Source organism: Prionailurus bengalensis, chromosome B4, assembly GCF_016509475.1.
Source record: "Prionailurus bengalensis isolate Pbe53 chromosome B4, Fcat_Pben_1.1_paternal_pri, whole genome shotgun sequence".
NCBI lineage: Eukaryota > Metazoa > Chordata > Mammalia > Carnivora > Felidae > Prionailurus > Prionailurus bengalensis.
Window position 1 is genome coordinate 126,039,999 of NC_057358.1, and position 19,151 is coordinate 126,059,149.

The 19,151-nt window shown below is 41.6% G+C and overlaps 1 protein-coding gene across 1 annotated transcript in view; it reads left to right on the top strand.

Moving 5' to 3' along the window:
* The window catches only part of TCP11L2 (t-complex 11 like 2), a 41,462-nt gene extending 24,868 nt beyond the window's left edge, over positions 1 to 16,594 (top strand). Inside the window, exons 7-10 of the mRNA XM_043562412.1 lie at positions 5,270 to 5,454; positions 5,650 to 5,831; positions 8,254 to 8,426; positions 14,133 to 16,594. Coding sequence (XP_043418347.1) covers positions 5,270 to 5,454; positions 5,650 to 5,831; positions 8,254 to 8,426; positions 14,133 to 14,374 — 782 coding nt within the window. The 3' untranslated portion in view covers positions 14,375 to 16,594. The remainder of the gene's footprint in view (positions 1 to 5,269; positions 5,455 to 5,649; positions 5,832 to 8,253; positions 8,427 to 14,132) is intronic.
* The last annotated feature ends 2,557 nt before the right edge of the window (positions 16,595 to 19,151 follow it).

The following is a 19,151-nucleotide window of genomic DNA, read 5'->3' on the forward strand; positions in this document are numbered from 1 at the left end:
ATTTCTGTCATTCAAAAAGAACCCTCTTGACCCTTGTAGTCAACCTCCCCCATAAAGATAGACACTGATAAAACTTTCATTATTGTAGATCAGCTTCGCCTCTTTTAGAACTTCATATTAAGTGGAACGACACTCTGTGTTCACTTTCTTCTCCAACTTCTTTTACTAAACTAGTAAGATGTTTGAGATTCATCCGTGTTGTGTATGTATCAATAGTTTGTATTACTGAGAAGTATCCTGTTATATGATTATACCATACTTTGTCCATGTACCTGTTGATGGACATTTGCATTGTTTCTGGTCCTAGGCTACTATGAATAAAGCTGCTGTGAACATTTGTGTACCAGTCTTTGTGTGTGCACATGTTTCCATTTCTCTTGTGTAAACACCTAGGAGTTGAATGGCTGGGTCATTATGTTAAATATGTGGTTAACTTTATAAGAAACTGGTAGTTATTTTCCAAAGTGGTTGTACTGTTTTACACTCGCCATCAATGTATGATAGTTCCAACTGCTTTACATTTTCACCAACACTAGGTATTATCAGTCTCTTAAATTTGACCCTTTATAGAGGGTGTGAAAGTAGTATCTCATTGTGGTTCTAAGATACATTTCAGGATGATGAATGATGTTAAGCGTCTTTTCATATGCAAATAGCCATTTATCTTTTTATGTGAAGTGTCCATTCAAATCTTTTGCCCCGTTTTTAAATTTGGTTGTCTTCTTATTGAATTGAAGAGCTCTCAATATATTCTGGAAACAAATCCTTTGTCAGATATATGTATGTGTTGTGAAAATTTCCCCCATCTGTGTGTGGCTCGCCTTTTTCATCTTCTTAACACTAACCTTTGAGAAAAGAGAAGTTTTAAATTTTGATGAAGTCCAAATTACAACATTTTATTTTATTTGTGGATTTAACGGTGTGTCTACAAAATCTTTAGGTATCCCAAGGTCATAAAGATTTTTTTGAATATTTTCTTCTAGAAGGTCTATAGTTTTAGGCTTAGGAATCATTTCAAGGTAATATATTTCAAGGTTCACATTTTTCCATAGGTGTATCTACTTCTAGCACCATTTACTGGAAAAAGACTATCTTTTCTCTCTTAACTGCTTTGGCAACTTTGTTGAAAATCAATTGACTATACATTTGTGGGTCTGTTTCTAAACTCTTTATTCTTTTTTTTAATTGAGGTATAATTTGCATACCATAACATTAATTTTTTAAAGTGTTTAATTCAGTGGTTTTTAGCATAAGGTTATACAACCATCATCAGTGTTTAATTCCAAAAGATTTTCATCACCTTATGAAGAAACCCCATACTCACTACCAGCTTCCCATTCCTCCCTTCCCTTAGCCTTTGACAACCACTGGACTACTTTCTGTCTCTAATCTCTGGATTTGCCAATTATGGACATTTCATATAAATCACATCATACAATGTGTGGCTTTTTTGTGTCTGACTTCTCTCACTTAGTATAGTATATTCAAGATTTACCTATGTTGTAGCACATATCACTTTTTTAAATGTTTGTTTGAGAGAGAGAGTGTGCACACAGGAGGGACAGAGAAAGAGGGAGAGAGAGAAATCCCAAGCAGGTTCTGCTCTATCAGTACAGAGCCTGATATGGGGACTCTCTCCCACGAACGGTGAGATCATGACCTGAGCCGAAATCAAGAGTCGATGCTTCACCAACTGAGCCATCCAGGCGCCCCTTTACTTCATTTTTTTTTAATTGGATTCTATCCTATTCTGTTGATCTATATGTTTTCTCCTAGCCAGTACTACACAATCCTGATATTGAGGCTAAGTCTTGAAATCAGGCAGTGTTAGAGTTCCATCTTTGTTCTTCTTTTTCAAAATTGTTTTGTCTATTACAGGTCCTTTGAATTTCCATATGCTTTTTTAACTAGTTTATCAGTTTCTGCAAAACTGCCAGCTGGGATGGTGACTGGAATTATGTTGAATTGGCAATAATAGTGAGTCTACTAGTTTGTGAACTAGGTATCTCAAATCTAATTTGTTTCAGCAATACATTTTATTTTTTATTTTAAAAACAAATTTTTTTAATGTTTATTTTTGAGAGAGAGAGAGACACAGAGTGAGAGCGGGGGAGGGGCAGAGAGAGAGAGAGGGACGTATAGAATCGGAAGCAGGCTCCAGGCTCCGAGCTGTCAGCACAGAGCCCTATGCAGGGCTTGAGCTCATGAACCGTGAGATCATGACCTGAGCCGAAGTCGGACGCCCAACTGACTGAGCCAGCCAGGTGCCCCTGTTTCAGCAATATATTTAGTTTTGGTGTACCAGTCTTGTACTTACTTTGTTAAATTTAATCTCATTTATTTTATGTTCTTTGATGGTGTTATAGATGGTATTTTGTAAGATTTTTATTTTCTAGTATATAGAAATGTAATTGGCTTTTGAATATGCACTTTGCATGCTGAGAACTTGCTAAATTCACTTCTTAATTCTAGTAGTTTTTTTGGAATATTCCTTAGGGTTTTCTATATCTATAATCACACTGACTGCAAATAAAGACAGCTTTACTTCTTTTTAAAAACCTGTGTGCCTTTTATTTCTTTTTCTTGCCTTATTGCACTGACTAGGACATCCAATCAGATGTGCAATAGTAGTCTTGAGAGAGGGCATCTTTGCTTTTCTAGGGGAAGAATGTTCATCGTTTGACTCTTAAGTATGATATATGTCATACTTAAGCCATGTCAGCTGCAGCTTCTCATAGATGTCCTTTTCTGTATTGAGGAAGCTCTGTTTCTAGTTTGCTGAGAACTTTTATCTAAATAGGTCACATGTTAAATTTGGTCACATGCTGTTTCTGTATGCTGAAGTGATCATTTTTTCTCCTTTACTATGATGATGTGCTGAATTACAGTGATTGATATTTTTCTTGTTTTTAAAATTTATTTATTTTGAGAGAGAGAGAGAGTGCGAGTTGGGGAGGGGCAGAGAGAGAGGGGGGGAGAGAGAATCCCAAGCAGGCTCAGTGCAGAGATCTCACGAAACTGTGAGATCATGACCTAAGCCAAAACCAACAGTCAGATGCTCATCCGACTGAGCCACCCAGGCGCCCCCAATATTTTTCTAATGTTAAACCAAGTTTGCAATCCTGAGATGTTTATCCCACCCCTTATTTATGGTGTATTACTTTGCCTTACTAATACTTTACCTTGCTAGTGCTTTCTTAAGGATTGTTGCATCTATATTTTTAGAAAGAGATCATTCTGTAATTTTCTTGTAATGCCTTTGCCTGGTTTTGGTATCAGGACAAAGCTGGCCTCATAAAATGAATTGAGAAGTATTCCCTTTTCTGCTTTCTGAGTTTACAAGAAACACCTTGCACTGTGGGCATTAGTAAACATTTTACTGGATGACGGTGGGAAAGGAAAGATCGCTGCAGGCCTGGAAGACTAATCAACTTGTCAGTCTGAAGGAGACTGAGCCATTCCCTAAGCCATGGTTACTTCCAGAGATGCTGAAATAAATTGGAAACCTACTGGGTCTGTCACGCCAGACACAGAGAGCAGAGGTTTTTGAGCACCCACCGTGTATTGGTGGAAAATAAAGTCAGGTGCTGTGTGCCTGGGCCTCCATGAATCCTGGGCAATTCTTAGGCAAATGTGCCTGTAAAGCCATTGCTTGTTCTTATGTTCCTCCCTCCTAGTAGACTAAGAGCTTCTTGGGTGCAGGGAACATGTTCACTCATCTGTGAATCCCTGACATTAAGTACGGTACCTAGTGTATAGTAGGTGCTCAGTTATCATTGAATAAATGAGTAAATGGAGAGAATTACTGCCCACATGAAAAACCAAGGGTACAAGTGTCTCCTGGGGTTGACCTTGCTTTTGGAGCCACATAGAATGGTCTGTGTACTAGCTTGTGGGAGTGATAACTCAGCAGATCCCTTAGAGGAAAGCTGATGATGCTTCACTGTAAACTCATGTCCTTTCTGTTTTACCAGTCATACTCCATTCTGGCGGTGGACTAGATCACCTGAGGTGTTTAAACACAGATGCCTGAGCCCCATCTCAGACTGATTAAATCAGAATCTCCAGGAGCTGTGTGCAAGATCTTTTTTTTTTTTTTTTTTTAGAGCTCCCCAGGTGATTCTAAAATCAGCCACGATTTGAGAAGCACTAGGGTACACTGTTGCTTTTGTTTGAGATAACTAAAAGGGCTTTTAAATGTGTCAGCTGTAAATGATTAAGAGTGCAGTATAAATGCTTATTAATGCCACATTGTAATTATACCCATGAAGATTTCCTCTCTCTCTCTCAACCGCCCCCCCCCCCCACCTTGGATATCTTTTAAATAAAAGACTGCATGTCCTTTACATCTTTATGAACAGAATTTGAAAAACCCAGAACATTTGCCAACTGAGGAGACACAAAGTTGCAAAGTTCTGGGGTGGTGGTGTTCTAGTGTGGCAAACACAGCTGCTCATAAATTACCTCTGTTCAGGCGCTGGGTCTGAGGAAGAATTTCAGGGTCATTATTCTTTATTTCATTCTCTGGTGCTTTAAAAGAAAAAATCCACACCTGTGTTCATACTGCATTTTTTTAAAAAGCAGTTTCCACCTTATAAATTCTACTAAATATACAGTGTTATAAGAAATGTGGTATAAAAAGCCAATTGTTTCTACTGGGAAACCTTAGAACTGGGTTGAAAGTAAAGTGCATGCATGTGCATTTTGGGAAAGGCATAGCTCTAAATCAGACACTCAGGGGGTCCAGGACCCAAACATGTTTAATAATCAATGCCTGTAGTCTAAATACCTTCTCTGCACAAAATTCAAGATTGCATGTGAGTTGGCTCCTGCCTGCCCATCCAATACCACCTGCTACCAGTCTCTTCCCCCTGGTTTTCTGTGGACCAGCAATCAGATTTGCCTGTAGCATCCAGAATGTGCCATATTCTGTCACTTTTCTGGGGTTTTCTATGGGCCATTCACCTGTCCTGGAGTGACAGCTCTGTCCTCTGTCTTGTATCTTCAGGCGTCAGTCCAGAGCTCTTCCTTAGAGTCTGTCCTGGACAACCTCTGCTCTCTCCACTTCCATGTGCCTTCTAGCATTTATTATATCTGCTGTAATTGTTAGTTCACAGCTCCGTCTCCCCATCTGGACTCTAAGTTCCTCAAGGGCTGTGCCTGTCTTTTCATTCGTGGCCAGTTCCTAACGTAACGTCTGTCATGTAGAATGCACACATGGAGGGATCTGTCAGCTGTAGGACAAATAATGTGGCCTCTTCACTTTCAGGTGCTCTTGATCAAACTACAGGATGGATAAAAGAATCTGTAAATGAACTTCTTTCTCTTTCTGAGACGGCTTTAACTCCTGGGGCTGAAAATAGCGCTAAGCCAAGCCTGAGCCCTACACTGGTGCTAAATAACAGTTATTTAAAACTGTTGCAGTGGGATTATCAGAAGAAAGAATTACCAGAGGTGAGTGATTTTTTTTTTCTTCCCTCAAGTCTTCCAATATTTTAATTCTTAAGCTAGTCTGTCTAGTGTTGCGTGTGGTTTAATGACTTTCCTGAAATCAGATGAAATGGGAGTTTGGATGTAACATTGCTTGTTTTACATTTTCATGGTATTGAGCTTCCCTTTCTATTTTTACATTTAAAATAAATATGCTAGACACTCATGACAGATGGAGCACGTCTTCAGGAACTGACAGAAAAGCTGAATCAATTGAAAATTATTGCCTGCCTGTCCCTAATTACCAACAATATGGTGGGTGCTCTTACAGAAGGCCTTCCTGAGCTTGCAAACAGGTTAAAAAGGATTTCAGCTGTTCTACTCGAAGGCATGAACAAAGAGTAAGTTCCAATTTTATCTGCTCATCCCCGTCTTAAGGCTCTGCACGTGTTTCAGAGATGGCGCATAACCCTGGACGTCTGCGTGTGATATTCAGGACTGTGCTTTAGGGAAGCTTATCTTACAACTTCTTTCTCTAGAATTTCTTTTGATATCTCTGAAGGCTTCGATGTCCTTTCATAGGAGAGGGAGAGGTCCTTTCCATGACAAGTGCCAGGGTGAGTGTCCCGTTTCCACTTGGGACGGGCATGGACAAGAGCTCTTCTTTGACAGCGCTGTGAACCAAACCCACAGAAACCAGAATTCCGAGCTCAGTGTTCAGAAGGCCCTGTCAGGGAGGCTTTGCTATTCAGTTCTGACTCCGTCGTCTTTCTGCAGTGAAATGGTTACCGACTTCACTGATCCAGCCTGCTGTCAAGTCTTCAGGAGTAGTGACCTCCTGTCCTTCAGAGACACTACACAAGTCCAGGGAAGGACTTGTTTTCGCTAAATTCATTTCCCAGTGTCAAACCTTCATTGAACACTAGGATTCCATTTAGATTTTGCATTTAGATCTTCCTGGTGGGAATCCTATCCAAGTCAGAAAATTCCTAGTCTTAGTCAATGATCACATGTTTTCATGGGTCTGATATGGGTCAGCTCCTCCTGCTGGTTTCCCTTTCCGGTGTTTTCAAGGCCTTACATTCTTCCTTCCTGTCTTTGAAGGGAGATGCACCTATCCTGCTGCCCATTACTCAGAAAGCATGTAAATTACCTGATAAAATCCCAGAATATCAAGAGCCAAAAGGAGCCCGAGTGGTTACAGCATCCAGAGTTCTCAGAGAGAGAAAGATTTACCTTAGCTGCATAGTGAGGAAAGGGGAAACCAAGGCCCTGCCCTTTCTGCTGCTCCTGTGCTAAGCATCCAGGCTCATTTACTTCACATTCCAGGACCCAAGACCTGTAATGAAGAGAAACCTCCTCTGGGCTTGCAGCTGGTCTTACCTTGGCATTTCCCCATACCGGGTAACTTACTTTCCAGGAATTTTTATTTATTCGAGAACCCACAATGCTGCTCAAGTATTAATATAAAGCATATAGCAAAGTGGTTACTGAGAAGTCAGGCTTCAGGTCAGACAGACCAGAGTTTAAGTCCAAGCTCTGCTACTGACTTGTTAGGTGCCCTTGAACAAGTTCCCAAATCACTCTGAGCCTCGTTTTCTCATTTGTAAAAAGAGATAACTGTGCCTGCTTACAAATGTGAGACATTAAGATGATTCCTTGTGATGTACTTAGGGCAGGTGTCTGGCCCATGGCAAGTACTTGGACAATGTTCACTGTTAATGGCCTGTTGTCAAAGCATCTCCTATATACATGCTTTGCCTCTCTGATCGCTTTGTTTTGTTGAATCTCCCACCTCCACCTCCGTTCTCTCACCCTTTAATTCCAAGTTTGCACGTAGTTATCTTAAAGACCTTTTCTAGGGGTGACTGGGTGGCTCGCTTGCTTGAGCATCCAGCCCTTGATTTCAGCTCAGGTCATGATCTCATGGTTGTGAGATTGAGCCCTGCGACAGGCCTCCATGCTGCGTGTGGAGCCTGCTTGGGATTCTCTCGCTCCTTCTCCCTCTGCCCTTACCTGAGTTGCCTTCTCTCATGCACTCTCTCTCTCTCTCTTAAAAAATAAAAAACAAAGACCATTTCTGGACAGCAAGAGACCATTTTTAATGATCATTCCTCAATAGTGTGGACCCAACACATGCCCTTTCTCATTACTTTTTTTTTTTTTTTTTTTTTTTTTTTTACTTTTTAAGTAACCCCCTACCAATTACTGTTTATGATTTTCTGGACTCTATGTATTTGGGATTTTTGGTTGGTTACTTGAAAGTAACAGTAGGAAGGAGCTTCTTATCTTTGATCATGAGAGATCAAGAATTTTAGGTAATTTGTCATTATGGTACTAATCTCTGAATATCTTCATTTCTTGTTTTTGATTGGTGTTATAGATGCACTGTTCAGGCATGGATAAAGCAATTGACTTTACCTCATTGTATAAGCATAGATTTAACAACAACAAATCTATGAATAAATCCACTCAGACCCAAGGGTTTATTCTAAGGAGTAAATAGGTAATTTCTTTTCCTTTTTGATGGTCCTGCATGAAAATGAGGATGCAGACTTCTTTTCAGGGAGCAACTTCTCTGAATGCTTTCCCAGCTAAACACTACCTACAGAATTGAGTGCTTTAACCATTTAAAAAATCTGCTACATACAAAGGTTGGTGTTTAGGAGAAGTTACCATATTCTAAGTTCGTGCTAATGTAGGTACTTATTGTCTGTATAAATGAAAAGTGATGGACATTTGAAACAAGTTGGTATATTAAAAATAAATAAAAACTAATGAACAGAAAAAGTGTTACTGATGCAATTTTGTTTTGTTTTTTAGGACCTTTAACTTGAAGGAAGTCCTGAATTCTATCGGTGTTCAGACTTGTGTTGAGGTTAACAAGGCCCTGGTGGAGAGAGGTTTATCCATTTTAAATGCTGAGGTCCAAGCTAATCTTATAGGTCAATTTTCAAGCATTGAAGAGGAGGACAATCCTATCTGGTCCTTGATTGGTGGGTCCTCATGTTTTTATTGGTTTCTACTTCGATTCCAATTTGCTTTAACTTTATGGTTTTGACTAGTGTCAAGTGTCCGTTACGTTTTAGGCATAAACAGATTACCCGTTCCTTTGGGAGAATATATATTAAAAATATAAAGAAGGAATTTGTACTTTCAAAGGTTTGGGACTCACCGCTTCTTCTGCGTGTATATGTAATAGAGTGGGGAGGGGGGGTTGTTCCAGGGCCTTCTATCTTACTATCCAACCAATAGATTTTTTTTTCAATATATGAAGTTTATTGTCAAATTGGTTTCCATACAACACCCAGTGCTCATCCCAACAGGTGCCCTCCTCACTACCCATCACCCACCCTCCCCTCCCTCCCACCCCCCATCAACCCTCAGTTTATTCTCAGTTTTTAAGAGTCTTTTATGCTTTGGCTCTCTTCCACTCTAACCTCTTTTTTTTTTTCATTCCCCCCCCCCCCCGCCCCGCCACCCATGGGTTTCTGTTAAGTTTCTCAGGATCCACATAAGAGTGAAACCATATGGTATCTGTCTTTCTCTGTATGGCTTATTTCACTTAGCATAACACTCTCCAGTTCCATCCACGTTGCTACAAAGGGCCTTATTTCATTCTTTCTCATTGCCACGTAGTACTCCATTGTGTATATAAACCACAATTTCTTTATCCATTCATCAGTTGATGGACATTTAGGCTCTTTCCATAATTTGGCTATTGTTGAGAGTGCTGCTATAAACATTGGGGTACAAGTGCCCCTATGCATCAGTACTCCTGTATCCCTTGGGTAAATTCCTAGCCAATAGATTTTTATGGAGAAAATAACATAATGCTACCAGTAGTGTTAAAATCCTAGGTCAGTGCAACAATCCAAACCTGGCAATATGTTCACAGAAAGCAGGTACCAGTTCTTCTGTGAGCTAGGCTAAGTGAGCTGAGGCCTCTTTTTTGGGTCAGGCTTGAAAGAGACAACGAGTAAATGAGTAAAGAGGCTATGGAGCTGGCAGGCATGATTTGGGGCTTTTTTTTTTTTTTTTTTTTTTTTTGTACTTGATTGCCAGGCAAGTGACTTTCAGTGTCAGATCGTGTTGGTGAGTTGGGAAAATGGAGAACGCATCAGTGAGGACTCTTTCTGTGACCTGTGACAGAAGTGAACTAGCTTGAGCAAGAAGGAAGTGTATTGTCTCATATAACCAACAAGAGCAGAGCAGGACTGGCTACCTATACAGCTTAGTCGGAGCTCAGACTGTGTCACTGGCATTGGTTTCCCCACCTCCATCCCTCCGCACTGCCCCCTTTGGGCTGGCTGTCTTCACAGATAGACTCTTTCCATCCTAGCAAGACACCTTCAGCTCTAGCCTGCATCTTTCCACCTTGGAGTCCAGAGAAAAACAAGGTGTTCGCTTCCCTGTTAACTCAAAGAACGACCCCAGAAATGAGTCTCATTAGCTCCACTTGGCATGACTGTACGTCATGTCATGTTCTTGAATCCGTCACGGTGGTCGGAGGGGAAGGAACTTGAGCCTGAGACGTGTGTTCATTTCCTAGAACCAGAGTGAGTCCACTTTCCTTGTAACACCTGGTCTGAGAGTAGGGAAGAGATGATTTCCCCCAAACAGAATCCAGGTGCTATGGCCATAAGGAGGGGGGAGAGGATGATGTGGGGCACAAAGCAAGTGTCTGCTACAGAGAGTGAAGAACAAAGACCAGAAGGAGGAAAAGAGCACAGAATTGGAGCATACTAACGTTCTAGGACTAATTTGCAAGTTTTCAAAGTACACCACTGACTTTCCTAAGCACACAAATACTTGTTATTATTTATTTGAGGCTCTCACATAGTTTCTCTCATCCTTACCCACTAGGGACATGGAATGCTGGGATCTAGGCCCCTTAAAGCTCAAGGCTTCAACCCCTCCCCAGAAAGGAGCAGTGCTGGGGAGCAGCCCCGTGGGCTACTGGGAGGTGACTGTGGACGGCAGTGACAGATACAGCATAGCCGCGGCCACCTGTGGCTGAGCCCTTCCCCGCCGACTCGTGTCTGTCCTCACAGCCCGTGGTCTCCAGCAGAACAACCAATACCTGGGAGGTTGTGTTCCTGGGAGGAAGAGGGGCAGGCTGTCTGCAGTCTCTTCCACGTGCTGCTAGCCCCCACTGGTGTGCAGGCCTCATGAGGGTGGGACGCGTGTCTCTCCTCTGCTGTATCCCTGTACCAGGCTGGACTCAGAGATGACATTTCATAAGTACAGTTGACCCTTGAACAACACACGTTCGAACTGAGCAGGCCCCCTTACATACAAATTTTCTTTAATAAATACAGTACAGCACTGGAAACGTATTTTCTCTCCCTTAGGATTTTCTTTTTTTATAAACTTTTAAAAAATGTTTATTTATTTTTGAGACAATGCAAGAGACAGAGTGCAAGCAGTGGAGGGGCAGACAGAGGGAGACACAGAATCTGAAGCGGGCTCCAGGCCCTGAGCTGTCAGCACAGAGCCCGACGCGGGGCTCGAACTCACGAACCGTGAGATCATGACCTGAGCCGAAGTCGGACGCTTAACCGCCTGAGCCACTCAGGCACCCCCCCTTAGGATTTTCTTAACGTTTTCTATTCTCCAGCTTATTTTATTGTAAGAACAAAGTGTATAATACATATACAAAATACATGTTAGTCAACTATGTTATCAGTAAAGTTTCTGGTCAACAGTAGGCTATTAGTAGTTGGGCTTTTGGGGAGTCAAAAGTTAGATGCCTAGTTTTGACTCCATGGTGGGGGAGGGTCAGTGCCTTTCATCCCCATGTTCAAGGATCCAACTGTTTTGTGGAAGGGGTGAGGGCACTGGGGACTGAGACTGGGTGAATGTCTCTCATGTAACCAGCTGGTTGCAGACCAGGGACTCTCCCTGAGCCAGTCTTACTCTGGAGCTCATATTCTTAACTACTCCTGGAGGGCACTCCAGTCAGAACTGGAGCCCTGCTACTGGTTGGCATGATGGCCAAAGCATCCAGGTGTCCTCTGTGCCCTTGCTTTGGATAAGGGAAGTACTTGTAGTTTCAGAAGGGAGAGGGAAGCTGGGATGCCCCAGCTGGATGGCCCCACCCCACGGTGGCCTCTTAATATCCAGTAAAGCACCTTTTTGTTTTTTCACTCAGCTATCCCCAGTCCAACTTTCCTGCTCTTTTGCAAGTGCTCTTTTGCATTTTTCATAAAAAATGAAAGCATTTTTTAACCTCAAAGTAGCATCGCCTAGCAACTCAGCTGACTCACGTCAAGGTCTCTCCTTCAATCCTGGAAGCCAAGGGCACACCTTTGGCAGGGACTTGGTTTGGCTGCTCCTAAGTGGACAGATGCTTCTGTCATTTTCGTCTTGGCCTCAAAACTGACTCGTCCATAGAGGAGACAGAGCCACTTCTCAGCATAATAACAATTTTGAAAGAATCTTACTCTTTCAGCAATCTTTCAGGAAGGTGTTCGGACTCTATCTGTGTTGAAAACAGACCTGGGCTTCTAAGAGTTAGGTCTAACGGGAAATTTATTACCCAACTGACCCTTAATTTTCTGCTTGCAGAAGAGCTGGAGTAAATTAAGCACTCAGAGGAATCCTGGGCACATAAGAAGGACCAGTCACCCATGGATTTCCTCCCCTGTTCCCAATATCCATAGTCTGCCCTCTTTTGTTCTTGAGTGATGCGCTCTTTATTTACAATGGCATACAGCTCCCAATGTGTTCTTAGCCTTTTATAAAGATAATTAAAAAAGTTTTCTTTCAAGCCAGCTTTGTTTCAAATGCGTATGGAAACCAGATAAAAATTATTTATAGATTACCTGCCATGGAGACTATTTGCATGCTTGGAGCCATCTCCGTTTTTTTAAAGTAATTTTCAATTATGCAAGTGATACACGAATGGTTTCTTCTTGTTGACAAATTACAGGTCAGGCCGAGTCCTCTTTGATTGCCTTTGCCCACCCCGGTCCTCCCTGACTCTGTCGTTTTCAGTTGGGTGTATTCACCTTTACGGAGATTTTTCATTTCATTCTCACCTCGACTCAGGCAGCATCTGTGATGTGCCTGCCACATGCCAGACCAGGGATATAAAGATCCCTCACCCTCAGAGAGCTCCCCATCTAAGAAGGGAGAGAGACACACGTTCCCAAGTAACAGTAATATAGCATGATTATCTGACAGATGTTAGGGAAAGCCATGGAAAGGAGGTAACTTTAGGCTTGGCGTTGAAGGATGCTTTGGCCTTTGGGCAGAGATGAGGAGAGAGGGAAGAGCAGTCTAGTAAGAGAAAACAGTTCTGGCTAAGACAAGGACATGGGACATTGGGACTTAGAGTTCTAGGTCAGATCCGGTTGCAGTATGTGACTTTTGGGAGAAGTGTTTGGAGATAAGAATTTCATTCATGTCATCATTGTCCATATTCGATGGACTGTGTTCTCCTTAGCAAACTTTCCTTTGTGAAGTTTCTGCTTCCACGGCCAAGGAAAGTCCTCGGGGCAGCGTGGCCTGTGGCGGATCTGGTTGGTCTGGTATTATTTGCCTGATACTGTTGCAGCCCAATTTATTTATGCATTCGCATCCTTTTGTAAAGTCACCTCACACGCAGATGCATCGAAGCAGTGGATTAGGAGGACAGAGAAGATGGCCAACTGGAGTGCCAGTTGGGGCAGCCACTCCTCGGTGCCTCTAGATGGTTGGTCATAGGTGGGGTAACCGTATAATTTATTGTCCGAACCAGGACGCTTTTTAGAGCACTCTTGTTAATTATGCCAGGACAACAGGTGTAAACTTTGACTGTTCTGGGAAATCCTGGAAGTGTGGTTCCCCTTGGCATGTGGTATTTTGGGTGCCCAAGTTTGCCTGACTTCTAGATCTTTCTAGAGGAACCAGAAGTTTGGATTTCTATGTGAAATCCCCTGATTTTAAATGGTTTCTGTTTTTAAAAAAACACTGTGTGGGGCCAAGCTGGCAGAGCTAGTTTACAAACTTAGCTGTTGTGTACATAACTAAAATTATGGACATTAGGTATTGAGTTTTTGTATAAGAGGCCCCGTCTTGCTCTAAAAGTGTCCTGCATTTTTTTTGTCAGTTAGCCATTGCTGTGTAACAAGCCACTTCAAACTCTGTATTTTAAAACAACACAAATAGTTAGTGTTGCTCACAGGTCTGTGGGACAACTGAGTAGTTCATTCTGGTCTTGGGGGCTTGCACAGGCGTATTCAGACAGCTATGGCTTGGCTAGGTTGCTCTGCTGGTCTTGGCTGGACTCTCTCAAGTGTGACAGGTTGTTGGCTGTAGGTTGGTCTAGGATGGCCTCGGATGGAACAGCTGGGCTTCCTTCGATGTGGTCTCTCATGCAGCCCTGGCTTGTTCACGTGCAGTGGTGGGTGGAGAGAACAGATGTGGACCGTGGCTCTTGGAGCCTCTGCCTGGAACTAGCATACCAACACTTCTACCGCATTGTCTATCAGCCAGAACAATCTATAAGGCCTCCTCAGTTCAAGACATGGGGAAACGGTCTCCAGCCTTCCATGGAAGAGCTGCAAAACCAACTTGTAAAGGGCATGGATACAGGGAGGGCAAAGAATTGGGAATATTAATTGCAATCTACCTACCATAATCACTATTCTCATTTCCTTTTAAAAACTCATATTCTTTAATAAAGGGTCAGATAAAGATATTTTATTTTTCTCCAGATAAACGAATCCAACTATACATGAAAAGCCTACTTTGTCTTCCAAGTCCTCAAAAATGCATGCCTCCCGTGCCAGGAGGCCTTGCTATTATTCAGCAGGAGCTAGAAGTGCTAGGCTCTCAATATGCAAACATCGTGAATCTCAACAAGCAAGTGTATGGACCATTTTATGCAAATATACTTCGAAAGCTGCTCTTCGGTGAGGAAGCCATGGGAAAGGCTGATGCTTCATCTGCTAACTAAAGAGGAACTGACATTGGATGCGAGGTTGGAAATCTAGCACTTTGGTACCCAGTCTGTTTCCACCAGTGGCATTACAGATGTGGCACATCCTCAGTCCTGCTTGTGGTGCAGCGTTATCCTGAATTTGTGTAATCCAGTAATATTAGCATTGCAGAAGACATGCACATCATAGAGACCCTATTCATGCATCATTTTCAAGTTCAAAAGAGATGTTTTTAATGGACAGAAAGCAATTTATAATTAATTATATTACCTATATAATACTTGTAAATGTTTTCGTAAGCATTTATATGTGGCTTGTTCATTCAACCTTTAAGGAGTTGTATTTCCTCACTTGTCACTATCAAATCTAATGATTTTTAATTTTGTTACAACTTCTTAAAAGGGTTGCAAGTCATGAGAATAACCAAGGGGACTGATGTTCTGAATAAATGATGTGACATAAGCATAATTGTATTTGAAATGTACGATTAAATTTTATTAACGTGTAACAAAAACTTACATAGTAAGTTTATAAAGCCCAGAAATGTACCAAATCACATTTTATATTACCAATTGCCAGTATTTGTCTAGAATTTAAATTTATTAAAGACATTTTAAAGCTATGTACACATTTTAGGTAAAACCTCTATTGTTCATTTAGTGAAAATATATTTTAAAAAATCCCTTCTAAAATTTTATTCTAGAGGTTGGTTTCTGCCTGTAACTTACCCTGCTCTCTGAGAGAAACAAGTTTTGCACAAATATATTAGTGAATGTCCTTGCATTTCTCAGGCCATTGGTAAGGTTTATATAAGATGTTAATATTTTTATGTAAGGCAGGAGTGGTTTGAATTGGTTTATTTAGAATAAGAAGGGAAGTTAACAGTAAACGAGATCCCCAGGAGATCCCCCATTGTCAGTGAAGTTCACATGCGAAAACGAAATAGTTGAAGTTTGGATTTTTTTAGCCATATAACTTGTTAGCAAATGCCTCCTGTGCTGATTAGATTCTTACCCCGCTATGACCAAGATGCTCTTCTAAGCATCACTATCATTTGACATTCTTGAGCATTAAGTCAAAACTTTGCCAAGCTGTCACTGGTTGTCATTGGGGTTTTGGAGAAATCTGCTTGTCCGAGAATTACATACTTCTCCTAAAATGTTAAGGGAAGCACTACAGTCTGGGCAGACTCCATCTAGAAAGTACTTTATTCCCATAAAACACCTTTGGATTATTTTGTTTTCTAAGGACCCACTGAATCTTAGTAGTCTGGTAGGGAAGAGTGGGTAGGAGGTCAAAAGGAGGGAGTACTCTTTTTTACCTTACCTCCTTTTCCTCACTCTGACCTCCACCATTATGCTGTTACTTAATCATTTGGTAAAGTTCTAGGACATGATTGTGTGAATAAATTATCTCCAATCTTTACATGTTGGAGGGATCTGCCAAAACTTGAGGAAATTTTGAAAGTCTTTTTTTTTTTTTTCTCACAATGACCAATATATACATCTGCCATTCTACCCATCTAAGCAGCTGTTATGAGTAGAATTTTCCTGAAGAGCGCATCACTGGTCTTACCCATTTCCCCCGTCGTCTTCCTGTATTTCCCTTCTGCCCATGTTTTCCTGTGCTTAGAAACCATAAGGTGCTGAAAACAAATTTTTTTTTCATTTTCTCTTAAGTCAAGGTAGTTTTCAATTGTGTTCACTTTGGAGCGTGGGTGGCAGAGGGTTCTGACGTGGAAAAGTAATGTGTAGTGGGACTTTTTGTTGCTTTCCGAGGTAAACCACATACTTAACAGGAAGACTGAGTGGTGTACTTTTTTATTATCAGATTGGAACCCAGCTGGTATTCTTGTATACTTGATTATACTGCAATTGCCAGCGGGAAAACAATGTGCAGACATTTTTAAAAATGCATTTAAAATAAAGGGCATTCTGCTGCTGTTTTTTTTTTCTTCTTTCTTTCTTTTTTTAAGTCCCAAGGTAAATCTCAATGTCTCAAGTCTGGATTTAGGCAACTACATTTGTTAGGATTTTTAAAAGCATATCCCTTAGCATGTTGTGTTGTTTTTTTTGTTTTACTTAAATGTTTACTTCTACTTTTGAGGTTTTCTTAACATGGTCTTGTTTTGTAATGTCAATTTTATTAAACACCATATACACATTTTCATTCTTCTGCTAAAACATGTATTGTGTGCACTAGTTAAATTTTAAAACATTAAAAATTATTTGAAGATAGCCAGTGTCTCTTTGTTTTTTGTATTTTTTTTTATTTTTTGAGAGAGCGACGGTGAGCGAGAGAGAATGAGTGGGGGAGGGGCAGAGAGCGAGGGGACAGAGGATCTGAAGTGGGCACTGTGCTGACAGCAGAGAACCTGACACACAGTTCAAACTCACAAACTGTGAGATCATGACCTGAGTTGAAGTCTGATACTTAACCGACTGCGCCACCCAGGCGCCCCTTTTTTTTTTTTTTTTTTAATTTTTTTTTCAACGTTTATTTATTTTTGGGACAGAGAGAGACAGAGCATGAACGGGGGAGGGGCAGAGAGAGAGGGAGACACAGAATCGGAAACAGGCTCCAGGCTCCGAGCCATCAGCCCAGAGCCTGACGCGGGGCTCGAACTCACGGACCGCGAGATCATGACCTGGCTGAAGTCGGACGCTCAACCAACTGCGCCACCCAGGCGCCCCTGTTTTCTAAACCACCTTTGGGTAGCTCAGGGCTGGAATATTGCACAGTCTTTATTGTGGTTCTTCTAGAATGATTGTTCTGGTGATTGTCAGAACCTTACAGAGATCAGGTCATGTTCACTCAGTCAGTCAGGAAATACATACTGAGCATATACTGTATGACCAGAAGTATCCTAAGTGTTGTGTGATACACAGATGACTAGATAGACACCGTCCTCAAGAAGCTTATAATCTAGGAAGAAGGACAGACTCGTGAACAAAGTATCATAAAGACGAAAACAAGTACATACAGTGCTAGGGTAAATACCATCCCATTCTATTCCATGGAGATCATTCTTGAGCTACAACAGGATGGGTCAGGAATGGCCAGGAGGCTAAGAAAGGGGAAGGCACAATAAGTCAAGTGCATGGTGAATATAGTGGGGTGGAGAAATGGCAAGCCAATGACTAGCATATGGTAGAAGAGTGGAGGTGAGGAGAGGTGAAACAAGAGAGGTAAAAAGGTTCTGGGATGTTATGCTAAAATTTTGGGGGTTTGTCCTGAAATAGATAAAGAATCAGAATCTTTTGAAATAAGAGAGGGTTGTGTTTTAGAAATTATGTATTTGGAAATTATGTTTTGGGAAGATTACCCTGGCAAAGAACACTTGCTGTTGGTGCGGGAATATTCCTCTGTGTGGAGTGTGAATACATATATGCACTCGCACGTGAACACATGGTATAAGCAATGGAAATGGACCCAGGCCTGCTGAAGCAGAAAGGGAGCTTACTGCATAGGTATTAAGGACCTCATGGAATCGTCCTAATCTGGGGAGTCAGGCTTGGAAAATGGGTAGGAACCAAGGCAATGCAAGCTGCAGGACTCTAGCCAAGCTGGATGCAGTCCTATGGCTTCAGAGATTTATTTCTCTACTGTCCTTGCTTCTTTGCCTAATTTGTTCAAGATTCAAAGTCCCAGGTATGAACAAGCTGTTAGAAGAATCTACGCCAAGTTCCCAGGCTCTGATTTGCAGGAGATGGAAGGAGTGAGTAGCTGACCCTTGGACTCCCATGGTCCCATCAAGGTCACCCAACTAGAGATTGCTTCCAAATGGAAAAGAGTTGTTGAGGAGCAGAAAGAGAAAAAAAATCCATAAAATATACATTTGTGAGGGCTTTAAAATTTGGATGTGAGAAATGTGTGTGACCACCCACCCAATCCCACACTGCCTGTGAGAATAATGCTAAAAGATGATTCAAGGAAGGGCAGCGGCATGTGAAGTCAACCATTATTGGGGTGTGTGTTTAGATGAACTGCCAAACAAATAGCTCCCAGATCTCAGTGGCCTCATATACCCACATTTCTCAAATTATAGTTCAAAGCAGGGGTAGGGTGGTGGGCTGGGGGAGGTGCTACTCCATTCAGTAGTAGAAGAAGCCCAACTTCCAACCGTCCTGTGACTGCTGTCCCCTAGCTCTTCAAAGTCTCCATTCCCTCAGAAGATAAGGAAAGAAAAGGTTTATTCATGGTTCATTGGCCACAACTCTATCATGCGGACTCATCTAACTGCAAGGGAGGCAAGATTATGGGTCAAGGAAGAAGAGGCTGATATGTTGGTAAGCATTAGCAATCTCTACCTCTGGTCCCTCCAGCTTTCTTAAATAAGCCCCATGAATCTTCTTTTCATGAAAATAGGTTTAAAACCATGTGCCCGTTCTCATCTTTTAATAGTAGTTCTCCAGAGCGCCATGTTGAGAGGATTTTGAAGCCAGATCCATGGTGAGCAGTAAAGAGTTCTGTGCCTGGTTGGCAAAGTATGCCATGGGTGTGGAGTGCGCCACCTTTGTGCAACATATTTTTATTTCTAACTCAAACCCTTCTCGAGACTAAAGTTCAACCTGTTCCACCTCTGGGGATGTTAAGTTCCAAAATTTTCTACTCATGGCTTAGTAAAAGTAGCATGGGACTGAGAATCACAAGACTGGAGTTTGAATTCATTTCGTCTACTTAATAGCTCTATGAACTCAAGCCAGTTTTTTAAATCTCCTTGAGCCTCTGTTTCCTACCCTACCTCACAAGAGATGTTGTGAGAATCAAATGAGATAATGTATTCAAAATCAT